At 36.0% G+C, this 21,615-nt stretch overlaps 1 protein-coding gene across 4 annotated transcripts in view; it reads left to right on the forward strand.

Moving 5' to 3' along the window:
- The window catches only part of ATRNL1 (attractin like 1), a 529,120-nt gene that overhangs the window by 456,686 nt on the left and 50,819 nt on the right, over positions 1-21,615 (forward strand). For all 4 annotated transcript variants that reach the window (XM_027647923.1, XM_027647924.1, XM_027647918.1 and 1 more), the window contains one exon: positions 20,346-20,460. In XM_027647923.1, coding sequence (XP_027503724.1) covers positions 20,346-20,460 — 115 coding nt within the window. The remainder of the gene's footprint in view (positions 1-20,345; positions 20,461-21,615) is intronic.

A 21,615-nucleotide genomic window follows, 5' to 3' on the forward strand; every position in this document is an offset into this window, starting at 1 on the left:
ACTGATACACAAGTTTACATCCATTTGAGCGAGAGGAAAAAAAGGGGGGCTAAATCTCCTAATAGAAGAAAAGCAACAGCAAATCTGAGAAGCAGTCCTCCAGTACTCATCGGTTTTCATAAACTCACTTGTGTTACATGAAACCAAGTTGATGGAATAAATTTTAAACCTCTACAAAAAAACTGCAATACTTTCTGTTCCTTTGGTTTTATATTTAATAGTTTAGAAATTGTTGAGATTTGTGGTTGGGGTTTTTTTGGTTGTTTTTTTCTGGTTTGTTTTTTTTTTCCCATAGAATAGTTAACAAAACTTTGATGCTGGCTATTGTGTAACTTCTGTGCTTTATTGATATGAGTGATTTTTAATCCCCCCCTTTTTTGGTTTTTTCTTCTTGCTATAAACACTGGTCTGGTGTCACTCGTGTTGCTGCCTGTAAGGCTGGCAGCAGCCCGGGCTGGCAACCAAACACTTCGTTGTTACAGACACTGGCAGATGGAGGTGCTAATTGCCGGAGACAGGGCTGGAGACGGGGTTCTGCTTCCTTCGTACAAAAAGCCCCAAAGCCCTCTAGCTGAAGATGGGGAGCACAAGCTGGCAGCCCTTTTTGAGCAGGAGAAGTGCCAGCGCTGCCCAGGATGCTCCAGTGCCTTCTGTGGCAAGTGCAGGGGGTTTGCCTCGCATCTGCCTTGCAGTCCCTTTCCAGTAATTCTGTCCCTCTTTGTTCCCAGGAGGAATACGTTCTCTACAAGCATCTCCCCTTTCCTCTTCCCGAGGTGTAAGCTGTGATAATGAGGGCACAGTTCAGCCTCTGAAGACAGGTCGCAGCAAACATCACTTACTGTTTAACTTCGAACAAACCCAGCAAACTACTGTCATGACACAAGTATTAGATATGAGAGTAAAATAATCTAATTTACTACTTAATCAAAGGTGAATGCCAGTCCATCTATAATAAGCAATTTCATTTAATCTGTCATAAAATCCTGACTTTTGTGGCATTTCTCTTTCCTTGGCGTTGTTTCCAGTTAGAGGCTCCCATCCGTTAGTTTGCCTGAGGGAAGAGGAGACTCAATTCCTCCATGGGATTAAAACTGATTTGTTTTGTTTTCAAGTATTCTTTGTAAAGTCCATATTCATGGATCAAATTTATCAGTATTTTTACTTCCACTAGCCTTTATAGCATCAGTTGTTTCGGACCTTAAAACTTGCAATTATTTTTTTATATATTTAATTCCATTCAGAATTTAAAAGATATTTGACATAGTTGTCGAACCTGTTATTGTCCTCAATTCTAAAAAATCACTTTAATAATAGTCTGTTCACTTCTAAGAAAAGGTTCACCATTAAGGAATAGACTTGTTATAACCTGAGTTTAAGTGTATTTTTCTCAGCATGCTACCTACTCACTTAACATTCAATACCAAATGCAACTGTAAATTATCCTGTAAGAACTTCAGGTATCAGGAACACTTAAAAGTTTCTCAAATTAGTGAATTTTAAGCTTTATATATATCGTCAATGAAATCAGAAGTGCACCTTCTTGTTTTATTAATTGCAGGGTAATAATCTGCATATAGGAGTAAAGGAGAATTATATAGCCAGTGGCTCTTACATGACAGTACCATAACTTACTTTGATGGTTCACTATTCATACACAACTCCTTCAGAAGAAATGCTCAGGAGCTCTTTTTTTTTTAACTCTGAGATTTTGTGAAAAATTTCTTAAAGGAAAGATATAGAGCTTAATGCATAAATTTTGTAGAATGACTGACAAAGTTGAAACTTCATTTTAAAAAGCACTGGGCTTTGTTTAACTCTGTATTTTTAGTATCCAGAGTTACTGAACCAGACTTTACTTAATTAATAACTATAGGATGTGAGGCAGTTCCAGTGCTGCTTTTTCTATTAACTTGCAATTTCCTTTAGGAAATTAATAAACTGAGGAGGGGGTAGGGAGGCATGGCTGCTGAGAATAAATGTGGTAGCACTGTACATGGCCAAATTCATTTGAATGAGTTCAAAAATATGGTTTATAAATTAAGTAACTTTAAATCTGTAACTCATGCAACACATTTTTGTAGGAAGAATGAAATCAGAATTTTTAAGATGAATAAGGACTGAGATTAGAAAAGCCAAGAGATTATTTCCAAATGTTCATTAAAAGGCTGTTCTAATATTAAAATTCACTTGCTAGTTTATCACTATCAAAGCCACGTGTACATACAATGTTGAGACATATTTCAAATATAATTCAGTTTTTTCAATGTAAACTGTTGTTTGCATTGAATTTGTGTTTTGCCACTGAAAGCAGGATTTGGAATGCTCCAGCTGATAACAATTCTGTGAGGCTTGGACTAGACAAGAGTTACCTTTGTTTGAGACTGAAAATCTACCATGGAAGTGTAAACTGCTGAAGCCTGTGGCTATTAGCCGAAAGTTGTGTTAGAACTAGGAAGACTGAATCTTTCCAAATATTTACCACAAGAGTAAAGAAGAGCAATCCTTATATTTGGTGTTATTTAATGAATAACTTAGTCATAGTTGTACCCATTAAATTCAGGATACTTATATTTTCAACCTGTGTTTTAAATGCTCTAGTTTCAGAAGGCTATCACTTATTTATAGGGAGGTTTTGTAGTTAAATCATTGAATTAATTGTAGGACTCTTAATTGAAATACCTTGTTTTCGATTGTTATCCATTAAGAATATCACTGAAGCAGCAATGTTATGTGTTGGTAGACCTTACACACCGTAAAATTTTCTGTTTTCTCAAATTAAATATTGTAGGACATATATTTTTTCCCAATATTGGTATTTGTAGGTATATTTGAATAGGAAAGAACCCTATTCTGTTCCTACATAAATGCCCATTGAACGTATAGAGTGAGTTTTCGACAAATACTACTTATTGTGTATGTTTATAGTGCACATTCAGTAAATACAATTATTGAAACCAAAGGATTTACAGTTAGGCAGCTATCAGAAATAAAACTTAGGAACATACTGATCTCACCTTTGCTGCAGTAGTTAATTGAATGTTAGTGCATTTCTCATCTGAAAAACCCCACCCACATAAGAGTTTTTACTACCTACATGTAAACATAGGGCAATAAGCTCCGAATCCATAGTATCTTCTCTGGGGTCAACCACACAATGAGTCTCAATGTAGTTTGTCATTTAATTTGTGCTCATTAAGGAATCATCCCTGCTTCACGTTTTGGGTTATTAGACACCTATGGTCGCTGCCTGTGTTTATAGTCTTTAATATCATAGATTCATCATTCATGTGGGTACCAGTTTAAAACATTTAATTTTTGTTTAATTTAATCTGTGTATAAGCACCTAGTAAGGTACCTGAAATTATTCCTTGTTCTTGATTAACATGTGCTTGTGAGTTCATCTGAGTGTGTCTTGTTATTAAGCTTCTTTAATAAAGTCACCTTTTAATTTCCTGAGTTAATTAAAGATTTCTGTTATTTTTGCAATCTCCCTGCTTGTGTGATGGCAAGTGTAGTATGTTGTACTCATTTGGTTTCTTGTAATTTATGGTGCTGTCAACTTGAGCTTTTACTTCATATTTAGGTATTAGCAATGAGTGACTGAAACAAATGATGTTATAATAGCTAACATATATTTTTAAATGATATTAAAGTACTATCTCTACTTCATGCGGAACATGGACATTGAAAGAAAAGCAACATTCTATCATTCTGGTCTGTGTCAAGGATGCAATATAATAGTGTTGGTTTAAATTTAATTTTACTTGGTTCTAAAGGCCTAACTGTATTTTTTTACATCTATTCTTTGATTTTGTGTTCTACATTTAATCTGGACTAGTGGAAGAACAACCCTTCCTCCCAAAGTTTTGGACCATGTAATACAACTTCTTAAAATTTTAGATATTTTAAATTTTTAGAGTAATTGTAGTGACCAACTATAGACAAAGAAAGTCATACAACCTTTTAGCCTTCTTCAAAATTTAGAAAACCTGATCATGTAAAGATCTTCCCCTAATCATTATGTGCTGTGGAGGTGTTGATGGTGAAGGCACTGGATGCCTGTGCATACTGAAAATTGTAGAACCTTGGTACCATCAGGAAAAAGGACATGCTATTAGAAATCCCTCTTATTTATCAAATGCAAACCAGATAGTAAAATGGTTCCTGCTAGATGAAATTATAAACTATGAGAATTTTGCCTTTTTCTATATTTCAGCATAATCCTGTGGAATGTGCTCTGGGATGACCCTGATTGAGCAGGGAGGTTGGACCAGATGACCCACTGTGGTCCCTTCCAATCTTACCCATTCTGTGATTATGCACTTGAATTAACAGAAACTAAGCCAATGGCTTTAGATCCAGAGATTAAAAAAAAACTTGTCTGAGAGGAAACATTTCACATTTCTAAATTACTTCTTTTTCTAAAATGTATAATGTACTTAGAGTGCGTAATTTTGTGCTGTCAGTTAGTGTTATGTTTTCTTCAGCATGACTTGCATAAGCTGTGACATTCAGGAATAATGTGGCCTTCCTAAAGTGATATTTATTGAATGTTTTCATCTTTTATATGTGTGTGAGCGAGAGTTTGGGAGGACTGCATTACTCATAAATGAGCAATATATGAGTTATAGATCACACCAAATAACCATCAATAAAAGCTCTGTAGATCACATTCCCATACATTATGCATATGCCACATGTTTCGCAGCAGAAAAAGCAGAAATTAAAAACTGTAGCATGGGTTTAGTTCTCATATCCTTAGATTATAGAGGTAATTCCTTCATTTGTATCGGTCTAAATATGAAGACTCAAAGCAGGGGCTGTGTATCTCAGTGGAATGCTGTGAATCTCCCAATTCAGCCTATCCAACCCTTTAATTCCCAGCTCCTCGGATCATTAGTTAGCAGGCCCAAAAGTGCTCACTGTTGCTCAGTGAAATATCAAGTGTATGTATCATGAGCTTTTAGATAAATTCCAGATCTTGAGAACAGAAAAGTGCCTTGGCATTTAGATCTAGGAAAAGCTGTTACAAAATGTATTAGGTATTTTTAAAATAAGACTGTCTCCCAAAGAGGTTTTTTTTTGCCTTTTAAGTACGGAACAGGTGAGCAAAGGTGTGCAATGTATTATATCTGACACAACAGCTGTGATAATGGTCTGTGTGGGATACAGGAGAACATTAATTTGATAATTTGCATGTACATGGTAATGGGAAGGAAAGACAGTGATAGATGCCATATTGAAGAACTCTGGTAGCAAGTTTTTAGATGATTTGATGAGTTTAGTTTCAGAAGAATCTGAAAAATTGCAAAGACAAGATGTCTCGTTATACAGTCTGTTGCAATCAATATGAAATGGATATGCTCTAACAAAACTGGATCTTGAAGGAAATCACTGAGTCAGAGAAAAGTAAAACTGCAGAAGAAACTTAGATCTCTGATTTGTGGCTCTGCTTTCTTCCTTCATAGATTTCTTTTTCAAACTTTGGTGATTAGCAAGTTCATTTTGCGTCTTTATTTTATTTTATTTTCAACTCCTAATGAGCCTGCTCAGCTCCTAAAGACTATATGGTAGGATCTAATTACATACAAGTGCTGTCCAGAAAACAGTTCTAACAATTGGAGAACTAAAGACAAAATAAGGTGTTTTGAACATGAGTGACGATGATATATTGCTGATATACTGGTGGAAAGCATAGAATAGTACCACCAAAATATTAGTACTAAATCAAAATGAGTATCTGCCTTTAAAATCAGGTTATGTGGATTCTGTCATGCTTTTTGCTCACATGACATGCTATTGAAAAGCAATCACTTCCACATACGTATTTTGTGCAGGTGGTCCAGTACGGTCATCACAGAAAATCTTTTTAGGTGTGGATTAACAGGAACATAAGTAATACCTGTAATTTTCAATAGTTGTGGTACAGTACTGAACAGAAGAGGGAAGAATGAGAAATAGATATGATGGCAGAACTGAAAGTGCCTCACAGTAGCTGTAATCCCTTCCACGTGATTGAGTGGCACCCTTGATCTGCTTCTCCGTGGTAAAAATGAATAATGCCTACTGACACATGTCAGTAAATTATCTGTTTGTAAGAACAGAGAAGATGGTTTCCTTTTGTGCTAGAAATTGCTCTTAAGCATGGACAATAGCAGTGTCTGTCTCTGTCATGGCTGTGAGCAGCCCATAACAAAAGAGTAGAGGGTGTACATCAAGTTTTACTGAGCCTATGTGGTCCATATACAGCATGCTGAGAATGGGATACATATATAAATATAGAGTGCCTTAGTATATAATGCCACGTATGCTGTAAAAAAAACCCGATACCCTTGTTGCATTGGCATGCTGAAATGAGCATTCTCCCCAAGAGGAGGTGAGAGACCAGGTTTATTAGGGAGGTTAGTTACCCTTCCTGAAGCTGTTGGGAAACTCCTGTGGTCACTGTAGAGTGTACAAAGTGCTACAGTATAGAACCAGGTTGTAAACAATGTTAAAGGAAACTAACTAATAAACTTATTGATTAAAAATCAAAAACATGAAAGAATTTTCTAGTGGGAGACGACTGGTGTTCTGGAAGACTAGAATATATGCAAATTCACAAAATAATCTGACTTTTTTTTGGGGGGGAGAGGGGGAACTCATCTTTTTTATCTGTGGAAGTTTATTTTTAAAGACTGGCTCTCTATTACTTTCGTCATAGGAATGTATGTCTTCACTATCCTTGCTTCATATAGCCATGGAATACACAACTCTTAGTGTTGCTGAAGCACCTGGCACCTCATGGAAGCACCTGCAATTTTTAAAGCTTTCTCATAATAACAATGACTCAATTAGAGAGAATCCAGTGATCCACAATGTAGACTGTGAATCACTTTGTCTGATTATTTTCTGTATATTGAGAGAAGTCAAATATTTACAGCAGAGCAGAGTGGTAGCATGAGGCCCTTACCAGCCTTTGCTGCCTCACAACAAATGCCTGTGCCCTGTTACTGAACAAGGGTTTGTTTACAGATGGTTAATTAGGGACCTAACTGAATCTTTTAGAAGTACAGATGCAAATTGATTAATATCTATATCATCTACATGAGTAGCCTTTAATAAGAAGCTCTTACAAGAAAAAATAAAGTGATATATCTAATTAAAATCTTTAACTTGCTCAGCATTTCACTGAAAATTAGGAAACTCTAATGATCAAAACCAGGCAAACTACAGGCAAATGACAACTATACAAAGACGCCTTTAATGTGGACATAAAAAAATTGTAAATAAAAAAAAATTAAATATGTAAAGAAAATGTAAAAATAAACCTCAATGACATAAAGATTAAATGGGTGAAATATTAATGATCCAAAATAAGTTTGTCTTTATGTATGTGTTCAGATCCTTCCTGTAACTGAAGATTAAAGAAAGATAAAATTTTTCTTAAATTAAGAGAAATATTCATCCATGTTTTAAGTTGCATTACTTATGTTAAATTCATAGAAGTTTGAATAAGGACAAAACCAATTGGAATGTGAAGGGCAAAGATTGCTTGAGTAAAGAGCGTTAGCTGATAAACAGACCAAAAAAGACAGTGTTTGGAATTGCAAATTTCTACACTAGGTGATTCTGCAAAAACAAGGACTTTACGACAATCAGAACTGGAAGTCATCCAGAAGTGTCACAGCAGACGAATCAGGGACAAGGGAACTGGAGAGAGTAGAAACCATTTTGGCAATTTATGATCAAAGAGAACTAAAAGACATCTATTAAATTCTTAAATATATTGGTGGCTCTAGAACCTTTTAGTGCAATTCATTTCAATAGACATTTGGGGAATTATGAGAAATTGCTGTGTCTGGGACTGAGGAAGTTTTCAAGAAGATTTCTCTTTCAAGGTCTTTGATGTAGCTTTTATTATGCTTTAATTTTTGCTCCAACATAATATTCCAGAGATTGCTCATAGCACAATTAGAAACAATGACATGGGTTTTGTGTTTGTAGGCTATCTGCATATATGTATAATTGCACAATTATTTTTCTTTACATTATGTCTTATGATTTTAAGCTCTGCCGGGGAGGTTTAGGCTAGATATTAGGAAGACATTCTTTACAGAGAGGGTAATAAGGCATTGGAATGGGCTGCCCAGGGAAGTGGTGGATTCTCCATTCCTAAAGGTTTTTAAGATGAGACTGGATGTGGCATCAGTGCCATGGTCTGGTAACGACGGTGGTAGTGGATCAAGGGTTGAACTTGATGATCTCAGAGGTCTTTTCCAACCCGGCTGATTCTGTGATTCTATGTGTCCTCCCTACGTGGAATATAGCAAGAAAAAGCTATGAAAAATTTTTTAAAAACAAACTAAACAAAAACTGTTAGAAAAGCTAAGTTGCAGCTACTGAAAATCACCTTAAGTCAACATGGCTTTAAATGGAACTTGTTCAATTAAGCTGGGAAGTAGGAGACAGTTGGATTTCTTGCTAGCTGTTGTAATCCCTGGAGTGCCCCTATCCAGAGGATTTGCCATGCTTTGGCCAGGTTAGGCCCAGCTGTCTGTAACTACTCCTCCATGGAGAAAGCACGAGCTACTTCACAGACCCACCAAATCTGTTAAGATGTTTTGAGCATCCATAGATAACTGCCATTTAAAACACAGGTTGTGTGTTGTCTGGACCCTTAACTCTCCTGTAACTACTGTGTTTAACCACAGCACTTTCCTCTGGACATTGGTCCACCGGGACACGTGCCATGATTTAATTGCATTCTCTGTATTCAGTCCCACACAATCACTTCCAAATTGTAACTCTATCTTCATAAAACATGCCTACTTTGTCTATTACCTTTTTCCAGAATATCTTATGCCACACATTTCTCACACTTAAAATCTTTTATAGATACTTTAAATTTATTATTATATTCAGCATACCATTGCAGAGAGCACAAATCACCACAACTAAAACTTTTAACTGACTCTTTAGTTATGCTCTTTTGCTTAATGCTTTCCTCACTGTGGTGTATTGTGTGTTATAATAGATGGCAGTGGCACATGCAGTTCCATACTTCTGTATATTCTTATGGAAATCTGATTGTGCTCTGATTACATCGCTGTATTTTGAAACAGATTTGTTTTACAATAATGAAAGGCAGGAATCCTTAATGTTACCTGAGTCAAGGCCAAGTTTTAAATAAAATTGTAAGCCCTGGATGGAACTGGTATTAGGAAAAAATTGTAATTTTCCCACATCCCAAAGATAGCTGAGAAGTTTCTAAAAGATTTGGGAAAAATTGCCCTATTTTAACAGAAAGACAGTATTAAAAGTTATAGATTATGAGAACATGACAGTAAGTTAAGAATGAAAAGAGCTTTGGAATTTTAGTTGTAATAATCAGAAGTTGTGAGCATAGGTGTCTTGAACATAACTATATTTTAAAATATTAGTATCATTTTATCCTTTAGGAGGACTTCTCTATAAACTGAGACAGAAAACCTCAGACAAAGAATATTTCCAGTATTCACATGGTGCATTCATTCTGTAATAAAATTCCATCTAATTTCCTTAAATAACCTTAAATAAAATTTTCTTTTCCATATGTTAAAACAAGCCAGCTGTCACTTGCTTAACTTCTGTTTGAAGTTTTCCCTGTTACCTGTCTATGGGTAGTTTAATTGTAGCAAGAAGGAGAGTTGGTTAAAATCCCAGGCACAGGTTGGGCTAACAGGACTTTACCTGCTCCTTCCCACTGGCACAGGCCGTGGTGCTTCCCAGTCACCCAGCAGTGATGGCTGTGACCTGCTCCAGCCCTCTGCCCTGGGGGTACACTCAGGCTCAGGGATCCTGCACTGCTGAAGTCCCACCATCTTCACTGGAACTGGGATTCAAATTTTTACTCTTCTAGTATGATTAACAAAGAAAGCAGCAAGTCTGAAACTTCTGGTTAGGATACGACAGGCCACTGAAAGATGCTTTCTGAGTGACGCATGGGCTTCACAAAGTCTACTAAGAATGAAGAATGGTTTAATTGCTAAAGAGGCTGGGGCTGGCATTTAGTAACCACTGCTGGTTTTGTGCTGATGATCTAACCACAGGAATTAGCAGTGGGTTCCTGTTTTTCACTGTTGCTGAACAGGGAAACACTGATTTGAGTGGCTGCCCACAGGAGGGGGGAAATGAAACAGACAGGAGTTTAGCGCTGAATGAGTACAGTGTGTGTCATTTTATGGATGGCTGGTACTGTGATACAGTCTCTTCCAAGACCTATAGAAATCCTGCTTTGTAGTTACTACTGAAAGCAAATAACCAGAAAGAAAATGTGCACAGTTGATAACTTACCGTGGGAGGCAGTGTTAATGCGGAGCACTGTAGTTACAGCCCAGGGTAATAAAGAAGTGTTTGTTTGGAATATTTTACAAAGCTTGGTTTCTATAGTAACAATCATCACGAATACTTTCAGCTTCAGAAATAACATCTGCTTGGTGACTGATCTCAAATCTCAACCCTTGTTGAAGTAAATAAGATCCTGCTCCTTCTGCTTATTGTGTCAGTCAGTGGCGCTTGACACAGGGCATTTATTTCCACAGAAAGAGCACCCCAAGACTGGGAAAGATGTTGGGAAGGGGTGGAAAAGGGAAGAGAAATCAGAAAATAATGGTAAAATGTGTTATTTGACGCTTTAGCCTTTAGTCACGAAAATAAATTGGAGTTTACATATAGTGCAAAAGTAAATGTGTTATACCATTCTGTTGACTGAAGCATAGGACAAACATGACTGACTCTGCTTTAATCTTAGCAGTGGTTTAAACTTTATGCATAAAATTAGAGGAAGAGAAATCATTTGGTTAGATATCAAAAAATATATGAGATGGAGTACAAATCTTCATGGAATGCAGGGATTTGAATCAAACTCCAATGAAATGTTCACAAATTTGTGAATTTTCAAAGAAACTTTAAAAAATACGGTCAGTCTGCTGTGAAAATGGTATGTCTCTCAAGGAAAAGATGTTAAAAGTGTCATCACTGCTGCTAAATTTTATAATGTAAAATTTAAAGTGAGAACATTTCCTGAAGCGCAATCACAAGTACTTTCATGCAATAAGGATGGGAACTGTAGAATTCAATGTGAGTAATGATTTTTGGTGGTGATGACTGAGTACTATCTTACTGAAGAGAATAATAAAAATATGACATAATTAGAAGTTCTACCATGCCATAGGAAATACATGTGGAACAGAAGTGTAGGCTGAGCTGGACTGGTTTCTGTACCACTCATTTTCAGTGAGCAATGCTTAAGAGGCTAAGTAAGCTCATAATATAGTTCTAAAAAAATAAATAACACTTACTTACCATATAAGTGGGGCTCAGCAAATACTTTATTCTGTAGATCTATGCTGATTTAATAAAAATGATGTGGGTTTTGTAATATTTTGAAGGAACAGGGGTTTTCCTTTTTTTTTTAACTAAAAAACCTGTCTCTAAAACAAAATATTCCATCACATATGTTTAGCTAACGTGAGTAACAAGAATAAATAGTTTCATTCATGCAAGTAATCCTGTTTGCTTTAATGCAAAGTTTTTCCAAGCACTAATTCTCATGTGTCTAATTATTTGTCAGATTAGATCCTGTAACTTCCATTTTTTGTGGATTTTCAGTGATGTTCCTAATATAAGCACTGTAAGTACTAACAGTCTTAGTGATAATACTTGAGCTTGAGTTTATTTGCAGAATTCTTCAAGGACACTATTAAGAAATTAATAATATAGTGTCAGATTTGCAGCTGGTATATAAATCAACATAGTTCTGCTGCTACTCAAGTGCTGATTTAAGCAGATAATATTTAAGATTTGAATTAATTCTTAAGATTCAAGTGAAAAACTGTACTCAATTACACTTTCAAATTGGTGAATGGGCAGAGTAGGTGATGGAGGTCCTCAAGAGAGGAGAGTGTGAGGCATGTCTTGCAACACCCAAAAAAGGTCTGGTTTGTGCTCTCACAGGCCTGTCAACCTGCCCTCTCCCTTTCCACCTCGTTGGCAGCAACTGCTGCCAAAACAGTTTAACACATGCTGCTGCTACCACTATATTACACAGCACAACTAGGTCCCCTTTTGCTGCCATCTCATACCTTTTCCTTAGGTAAGAGAAGTCTTTTATTATTTCCTCCTGCTGCTGGAGCACCTATGATCTGATCCACAATACACACACTCAGTCACTAAGATAAAAGCTTCTATGTATTTGCAAATCTTAAATGAGGGATCATTTGTTTCAGAATGTTTTTGGCTCTGGTGTACACACTTTACAGCTCTCCTTGGGCCATGGCAAGGACAATGAAAATAAAAGTTATGTCATGCTTTCAGATGCATTTAGTGTCCTCCTTACATTCAGCAGGCTGTGATCTGTGTAAGGTGTCATGATAGAAAGTAATTTGTTATTCTGGTGCCATTAACGTTTTTTCCTGCATTAAGAATATTGCCAAGTTTGCACTTTAATCCCTTCTGCTGGCAGCTAGTTTCCACAATGTGTCTTGATTTAGTTCTCTTTTTATTATTACAATTCCAAATATAAATGTTTTAATATATCATTCACTAGCATCTTGCATGTGGCCAAGAGGTTAAAAAAGAACTTGAAAAGGCATTGCTGAAGAAAAGTTCACTAAAAGTGTATTTTGGATGACATATGGTGTACTATATTTTCTTTCCAATTTTGCAAGAAATGCAAAATGCAGCATAATAATTTCAGGACACTTGCCTCTCATAACCCTCGAGTCTGGCATAGATCTCCTAAACTTTCCCTTTTATGACCCTAGAGTGCTGCAGAGCTACAGGAATAAGATTTCGGGGTCACAAAAGGTAACTGTTAGTGAGAACTTCGGAGTTTCATTGTGGCAATGACATATCAAAACTGTGTAATCCACCCCAAGTGAAGGACAGCCCTTTTGGGCTCCTCATGGAAATTTCAAGTCTGCAGCTGACTCAGTTTGCTTGTTCCCAGTGAAAACAAACTGCACTGTGCTCACCCTTACCTCAGCATTACTCTGCCTGCCACCGAGGCCACATTGTTAGCTGGTAAGCGAGGCAGGATTTAAACTGTGCCTTGTGCTTCAACTTTCCTAACCCTAGAAAATTAGTAGTGGCTCTGGAGGGACCATGTCCTCTTCTGTCAGGTAGGTGGGGGAAAAGTTAACTTACTGTGATACATGGGAGTGACCATCTGGTCTTAAGTGATCAGCCCAAGCTCAAACTGTGATGAACTGGCAGTCATTTGTCCCCAGTGAAATAAGAGTTTTCGTAGATGAGCCATTACAGTTAAATTGTGAAGGAATAACAGAATTTTCTACTTCTTGTTTCTAAAGTTTGGAGATACAAGAGATATACCCATCTGGGAAACAAATGCCCATTAGCACCCCTTCACTACACAGCACCACTTTGACCAATAGAATGGTAGTCGGAAGAATTTACAGGAAAGTACCTGGGGATACATGATGCTTGGTAAATGCCACAGACACCGTCTCAGGTGCTTTTCCCAACAGGACCTACCTAGCTGCTGCCAAAATAAATTTCCTTTCATAAACTGGACACTGGCATTGCCAGCCTTTAATCAGACTCCTGCAGCTTAATAGGGAAATACTCTGAAGGCTCTAGGGGATATCTCTGGCAGTAATCCAGTACAACTGCTACACACACTGTCCACTGTAAGTTACGTTCAATATTTTTGCTATTAACCTGAAATTACCCTCATTAGTAAGCAAGAAGTAATAGTAAAGTAAAACCAAGTTTATTTAACAGTATGAAGAGATAGGAAACTGCATACATGGACACACAGATAAAGAAATGCAATGTGCCTTGCAGCCACCTAATGTTTTGACTTAACTTCAATGTCTTGTGGTCTGTTCGGCCAATGTGAAAAATCAGAAAAATTCCACGATGGTTCACAGTAATGTCACAGTTCAGAAAAAGCAACCTCTAGGGAGGAGGATAAAAGCTGAATAGGAAATCTGAATAGAAGTTCCTTCTGGAAACCCCACTGAAAATAAATGCATCTGCAGTTGTTTCTCGTAACTTTGTCTTAATAAATCAGTTTTAATCAAAATGTCAATTCATAACCCTCTTTTTAATGAAATGCTCTATGACATAGTATTAGGTTTTGAAATGAAGTCGCTTACTAGATTAACTGAGAGTAACTCTGTTGCAAATAAATATAGTTCTTATAGTAAAAATATCACTCTTCTGAGCATAAACACTTTAAGAGTAATACATAAATTTAACATAAGTACAAAACTAACAACCACATTCTACTCAGAAAAGACTGCTAAAAAGAATGCATCCTATCATTGTTATAACTGCTATAGAGAAGCAAGACAGTAAATGGAGGGATAACAATGTGGTTTGTGCACTGGGGCCATAGTCACAGCTTGGTAATCATAATGTATTCTATTTATTGTTCATTTCCACTGTTTTTCTTATGAAAAATACTGTTCCAATATATTGTAAGATTTCCATTTCCATTCTGAAACAAGGAAATTAATGATTTATATTATGCAAAAACAATGGGGCAGAAGTACAATGGAAAGATAATTCACTGTAAAAAACTATCTAATAAGAACTGTTAGTATAATTTTGGTCAAGTTGCATTTTATTATCAATAAACCTGTTGATCTCAGCTCAATTAGACATGATAGAAATCTTCCAGGAAAACTTATTCATTGTTAAGTAGAGTTGGTGGAGTCCTCCAGGTAAATCGGCGCAGCTGGATGTCCTGGTCACAGAAGCAAGGCAGTTACATCAAGTCTCTTTCAGTGTAGTTGAAAAATTAAGAGATATGCCTAAATGTTCACCAGCTTTTACTGCTGTAGGTGATGTACTTGTGTACCTCACACAGGTTAATGGGACCTCATTAACCAAAGTTAGAAATCACTGAGAAATCCTCAGGCAAAAGAAGGTGCAGTGTAGAAACCCTGTAGAAAGTGCTGAGCACCATTCTTTGCAGGTTTAAATGAGGTGAAGCTTTCCTCTCACTAATTGCAAGAGAGGAACTTTATGGGATGTATTAAATGAAAATCTTCAGTAGATGCTTAGAATTTCAGTAAAACCCTAGGGTCGTATGAAGAACTTTTGTTTCCTATGCCAGCCACAAAGCAATGTTCAGTACTCCAGCCTTGCTTATTTATTCTGTTGCAGTGTTTCCTGTATTGTATTTCTCCTGGCACACAAAAGATGTTTTGAGAAAGTTTTTTTTTCATGTTGCAGTCATTAAGGCTCATTACTCATTGAATAAATCTATGGAGAAAATTGTCAAAACTTCTGGGTGGGTGGGAAGCTCATACTCAAAAGTATGTTAACGAACATTAATTCATTAGTTCACCCAACCCTTAAAATAGTAAAGCAGTGTAGCACCGATAGTCTATGAAAACAGCAGTACTGATGGCAGTCTTTGTTTCTGTCTGAGGCTTTGCCTTAGTTTCAGCATACTGGAAGTTCCAGGTTCTCCTTAGGGCAGCAGCAGGTGCTGCGAGGGGCAGACAGCATTTCTTCTTTCCCATGATGTTACTGCAGTGTTTGACTCTGTTGGCAAATGACCATGGAAAAAATCTGAAAATGGTCAGAGCAATCACAACATTTGACCATCCTAAATTAAAGGTCAGAATATTGCACTCCCGACACAGATTTAGTAAAAGCAGAATAGGATGAGAAGGATTTGTCCTCTTACCACACAGAACAGAGTTAATCTCTGCTTTCAACTGTGTTTTAAAAGAAAGTGGTCACAACTGTATTGTAAAAACCTAATTCGATAAGGATGTTTTGAAAACAACATCCTGACTACCTAGACTGAGCTCTACCTCCAGGGCAGCTGCCAGTGAATCCTGAGTGGATGTAGAAGAGATCGGGATATGCCTGGCAGGTAAAGGAGACCTTCACCTGTTGGGAAGTTTTTAGTACTGATAGTAAGATTAACAGGGTTTTGAGGCTTCTGAGTTTGCATCTGGAGATGCAAGGAGGCATCTGAATTTGACCAAAATCCAACTTAGATACTCAAGGTGTGAATACTTGTAATATAACAGTCTAAATTTTATGTTTCCTCCTTTTCTGTATCTCTTACGTCTTCAGAGGCCACAGTCTTGTTTCTTTTCTTTTTTCCTCTCTCTGAAGTGTTGCACATTGAACTCCAGAAAGCAACTGTTTACATTCTGAGTCTAGTACTAATCCTAGCACAACAACAGATTTGATTGTTTGTTTGCCAAGTCATCTAGCTTAGTTTATGTGGAATTCATGAGATTAATGCTGTTTTAATAACACGATTAAAAACTAAGTTTAAATAGACATGATTTATTATTAAAACAAAAAAGTATAAGTTGAGCTGTTTTTTTAAGAAGAGATACAGTTTTATTTATAATGAATTCTTGTAAGTAGTACTAAGACCATTTTAGCTAGGAAACATTACAGTGATTAATGCATAGTTATTTGCATTTTAATATTTGATTTATGTATCAGATCTATATTTGTGCACACTGTCAAACTTTATTCTGTTCCTGTCAAAATACTTATTACTTCTGACAGGTGTAACATGCTCACATTAATCCTTAATTCCTCAATTCAATTTTCTAATTGCTTTTTTGGCATGAGTTTGGAGCCATTGAGTCTTACGTGAACTATTTGTCTTACAGTATAATAATGCACTTTTAAAAATTGGGTGCACCTAACTTAGAATGTTGAAAAAAATATATACAGGGATATTACTTCGTACTGAAAATCAGAAGTTTTATAGCACTTCTGAGAGACACTACTTCTTGGAATACAGATAGAGCCAAAGCACTTTACACTTTTCATCTTCCCGTATTCACAGTATGAAATATTTTCATAGATACAAATTGATGCTAAAGATTCAGTGCATTTTGCCCAAGGAGATACTGAACACTTACAGCAGCTCCATGAATATCTCCTGAGTCATTGTTGTGTTCTGCTGCTCTTCTCACCTCTTCAGGCCACTGCTTTCTGTTGCCTGTCCTACCTACCAAGGGCAACAGAATTCTCAGCTTCTTCTTGATCTACACTCTTAATCTGCTCAATTCTGTTATTTATAAACAGCCAAATACAATAATGCAAGATTTGCTGGGGGTTTATGATACAGGTATGAATGTGGCATACACTGTAATGTGTTTTTATGCCAGTAATGGTAATGTTGTCATCTGTCTTTTGTGTAGGGAAAAAATAACTCAGCCCAAATTTGTTTCTTATAGACATAGATCCAAAGGATTCTTCCCAAAGCTCAGTATTTCCTCATAAAATCACCTAGCTGGACTTTGTCTGGGTCTTTTCAGGATTTTCAGAAAAAGATTTAAGAATGTAGAACCTTTTTGCTAATAAAAATCTAGGACCCCAGGAAGATTACTCCTGACACTTATTTTCTGCAAAGTAATGCATGATTACACACTTAAACTGTGGATAAAACCTATTCTCTTTCTTTTTTAATTATTCTCTGTTTTAATCCCTACCCTCTCCATTTATTTCTTCTTTCTATATCCACTGGGTTACTCTTATTTTCTCACTATCAACACTAATATATATTCTTTCACTCTTTTATTCCTTCTTTTTTTTTTTTCTTCCAGTCTTTTTCACCTTCCCAACTGACATACCTCTTTCTGTCATAGTGTGTGTAAGAAAGGGAATATAGGAATAAAAGTTTGTGATTGTCATTTGAGCTTCTTGGCAAAACACATAAGTCACTTTCTGTACAAGGGGAAAAAAAGATAATTCTAGCAAGTAAATCATGGTAGCTTAGTGCTTTGGGCAAACAAACTTGTGCCTTATCTCTTCCAAAAAAGCCGTGGAAAATGCATGATAAATGGCACATTTCAGAGAACATGTTATGTCACTGTGAAATAACTTTGATTCATGATTATGTATTTATCTTTAAACAACTGACAAACCTTAGGGTATCTAAATTATTATCATGTGCTCTATGCTATTGTGGTTTTCTGCTAGCAAACCTGAATGATGTGAGGTAAGATAAGACATTTGCTTTTTCAGTCATGATGTTCTATAAAGAACAAATAAGCACAATATTGTTACTGTATTTTATAGTTGGATGAAGTCCTCTGAAAAATATTTATCAGAAATCATTTCCTCCAATTGCGTTTTGAAAAGCATTAAAATAAACTTCAAACAGAAAAGGACAGGGTTTGTTAATCAAAGGTTTTATATTACACAGCAAGAGAAAATATCATCATTTGGATTTAAAAAAAAGTAATTATTCACAAAATTAAAAAGCATAATGATAAATTTGTTCCTTTCAGTTGTGTGTTTGCATAAATTCTCTTCTGAATTACATTTTAAAATGAAGATTTCATTTTCTCTGCCCTTTCAAATAGAAAGGAATCATGTTATTTGATTTTCTGTTGTGACAAATCAGGAAAGATGACTTAAATGCTCTATTGCTTGCATTAGTAATACCAACCATTTTAATTGTAAATGCTGTATAAGGATTCAGATGTGTATAGTGGAAGAGGGCTTTTCTTTTTCAATAATCCATTGGTACTACTTTTGTGCATGTGAAATCAATGCTGCTAATATTAGTAAGGTTCTTAACCTGTTTCCTCCCATTTCTGCATTGCTTTTAGAATCATATCATCCAGCAGTGCCTGTCTAGATGTTTTGCTGATAATAAGTCTGTGGAAGTCAAAAGATATACAACAGCTTACAGAAGTTCAGAATCTGTTCTCCATGTCTGTTCCTTTGGCTTACATTGAGCCAATAAGTTACAAAAAAAGTTGTTATTAAATGGTACAAATGAAGTACACTCAGTTTACAACATATTCCTTATGTTGATTTTTTAAAAGCTGGGTTGGGTTTTTTCAGCTGAAGCTTTTGGGGTTTTACTTTTCCATTTCATCATTTGGTAAAGGTTTTAGTGAATGTAAGTTGTCAGTCATTATGTCATGGCAATTCTAAATTAGATGACATTCCTCACCCAAGTTATGACCTCAAATCAATCTACAGAAATGCCTTTTAAATATGACCATGAAGTAAAAAATTCATATATTTGTCTGTTTTTCCATTTATTGCTGTATTCTCTGTTTCCTTATCTTCACTGAGCAGTAATAAATGTTGGTTACTTGGAGGTAGAAAAACAGAAAATGATAATCACTTTACATAATGGAAGTGTCTTTGTTTTCCTTATATCTAGTACTTTGCAGTGTATTTAGCTTGGCTAAGCTATCATTTTTTTCTTAGAATACTTGAATCTGTTGACATTTATGTATACATTGAATTTTGAATGTAAATAGAAAGTTTTATGGCTTTGAATTTTGAATCAAAATGTCAAACTCCTATTTTTCCTTGGTGCATGACAGACATTTAAAACATTTACAAACAAAAATAGAAATAAATACTTATACTGATTTTGACACAATGTTTTTAGAAATATCTTTAGTGCTTGACTAAACTTTTAAGCTCTCAAAAGTGAAATGCCTATCTCTTAATGAGCACAAAATATGGAAACATTGTAAATCATCATATTAGAAATTTATTATTCTATAGCTTTGTAGACTGCTTTGTTTCTTTTTCAGCTCCTACTATCCTCAGTCTTGGTAAATTGAGAACAATATGGCAGAACCCATTCAATTGAAAGCTAACTGCAAATTAAACGATCTATATAGTTAATGAGAGTTGGGAAACAGCACAAACCCCCTGCCAGCAAGAGACTACTATCATAGCTTTATATGAGATAAAGTAAGGTGATAATCACACAGGCAACATTTTCAGAGAGTTTATATGTAAATATAGTAACACTGCACCTATTTTCTGCATATGCAAAAAAAAAAAAAATCAGGAAGATCCTGCCTTCAAGAAATCATTTGTTTAGCGGGATGGGCAGAGAGAAGGCAGAATTACTGGTCTGGGAATCTCAAGAGGGATTGGCTATGTCTAGCTATCAGTATATAATATAGATTTGCTCTCATTTTATAGTTTTGGTATTAGGCAGTAATGGATGCTGTTGAAGCACAATTTTTTCACATGGATACTTCTTAACAGAACAGGGGAAGCTGTGCTGCTCTCAGATATCAAAAGGTTTTGCTGTTTTCTAAGCTTTAAGTTGATATTACTACATTTAGCGAACTATAAAAATTAGTATAATTTTGTTGTCTTTATGATCTTTTAATTTTTTTCTGTTTGCTTAGGTCTGCAGCGTGGGCTGTTAAAGCCCATTTTTAAGTCAATTAACAGGATTAGGACAATCTGTTTAAATGCAACAAACTAATTGGGAAAAATATCTTCCTACTGTTACAGTGAAACTTAAAAATAAATTAAAGATGTACAAGTAAAAATGGAATGGAAATCTCAGATGTTACAGAAGTATGTTCCTTTTTCAGGGTGCTCCTAAACCGATTGCCATCGAGCCATGTTCAGGAAACAGAGCTGCAGTCCTGACGGTGTTTTTGTGTCTTCCCAGAGGACCGTCAGGAGTCCCCCCGCCTGGTCAGTCAGGTAAGACTTGTGTGGGTGAGTGTTGTGTCCAAAATAATGGCACAGTGGATGGATACAAGGAGCTACTCAGTCAAGTTGACGTTAAGTGTAGCGCTGATGTTTAATGGAGGAATTTTGGTTTGGAATTTGTTGTTGCATCACAATAAAAAGGCCAGTGATTAAACCAGGCTGGTGTACAGTGGCACATCTCATTAGGACTTCAGAAACAAATACCTGTGCATGTCGATATGCTCCAACACTGTCTTTCAGGGCAAAAAAATTTCCTATGCTGTCCCTTCTATAGCTTCAGTTCAAGTTATAAATGAGGCTGTACAGGGAATATCAGTGAGTATTCCCAGTTCAAGCTGATATTTAGTGTAGTCTAGTTTTCACAATGAATCCCAGTACTTTGCTGTCGAGGACACAATTAGAATATTAGTATTTCCCAGAATGCCTGTCAGATAAAACCTGGAATTGTGTGAGTGAATGCTTCATTAGGGAGGTGTTCACTTTGGAAATGATCCCACCTCATTTTAAGGCACCACTTGCATTATCTGAAAGCACTTCTTGTGGTAACTTACATTATATGATCTATTCTAGATCATTGTACAAAACCATTCTCATAAAATACTTCCCAAACAGAAGGTACCTAAATACACTTTTTAAATCCTTTAAATAACTGCCTTCAATGACATAATACAAAGCAACCATGACAAAAAAGTGTAGCCAGTGCTGTGACACTGCACATGTGACCAGTTTACTATTTCAGAATTCACTGGAGCTGTTGTCGAAATGAACAACTTTGTAAGGAATAGTAAACTGCATGGTATGTGCCCAAAATGCTCCTATAAACCAGAAAATATGCTTTCAGGCTAACTTTTATCATTAAGAGCCAAAAAGATATCCTTTTAACCTTCAAAAATCCATTTAAGAGATTAAAAAGTATTGAGTAATGATAAGGGCAAACTCAGTTGACTTGTGTTGGAAATAAACTCAGCTGGGTGTTCTTCTTCTTTTGGCCTGATCACTATCTGTTATTTATTTGGGGGGTTTAGTTCATTTTTTGAGGGGGAAGGGTGTTATATATTTTTTTCCCCTGAGTTCTAAGATGAGGACTTAGTTTTTAAAATGCTGTTTATGGCTTGGAGTATCATTTTTGAAAGTGCTATGAAAATA

The sequence above is a fragment of the Corapipo altera genome, unplaced genomic scaffold (genome assembly GCF_003945725.1).
Source record: "Corapipo altera isolate COAL_440 unplaced genomic scaffold, ASM394572v1 56, whole genome shotgun sequence".
NCBI classification, from domain to species: domain Eukaryota; kingdom Metazoa; phylum Chordata; class Aves; order Passeriformes; family Pipridae; genus Corapipo; species Corapipo altera.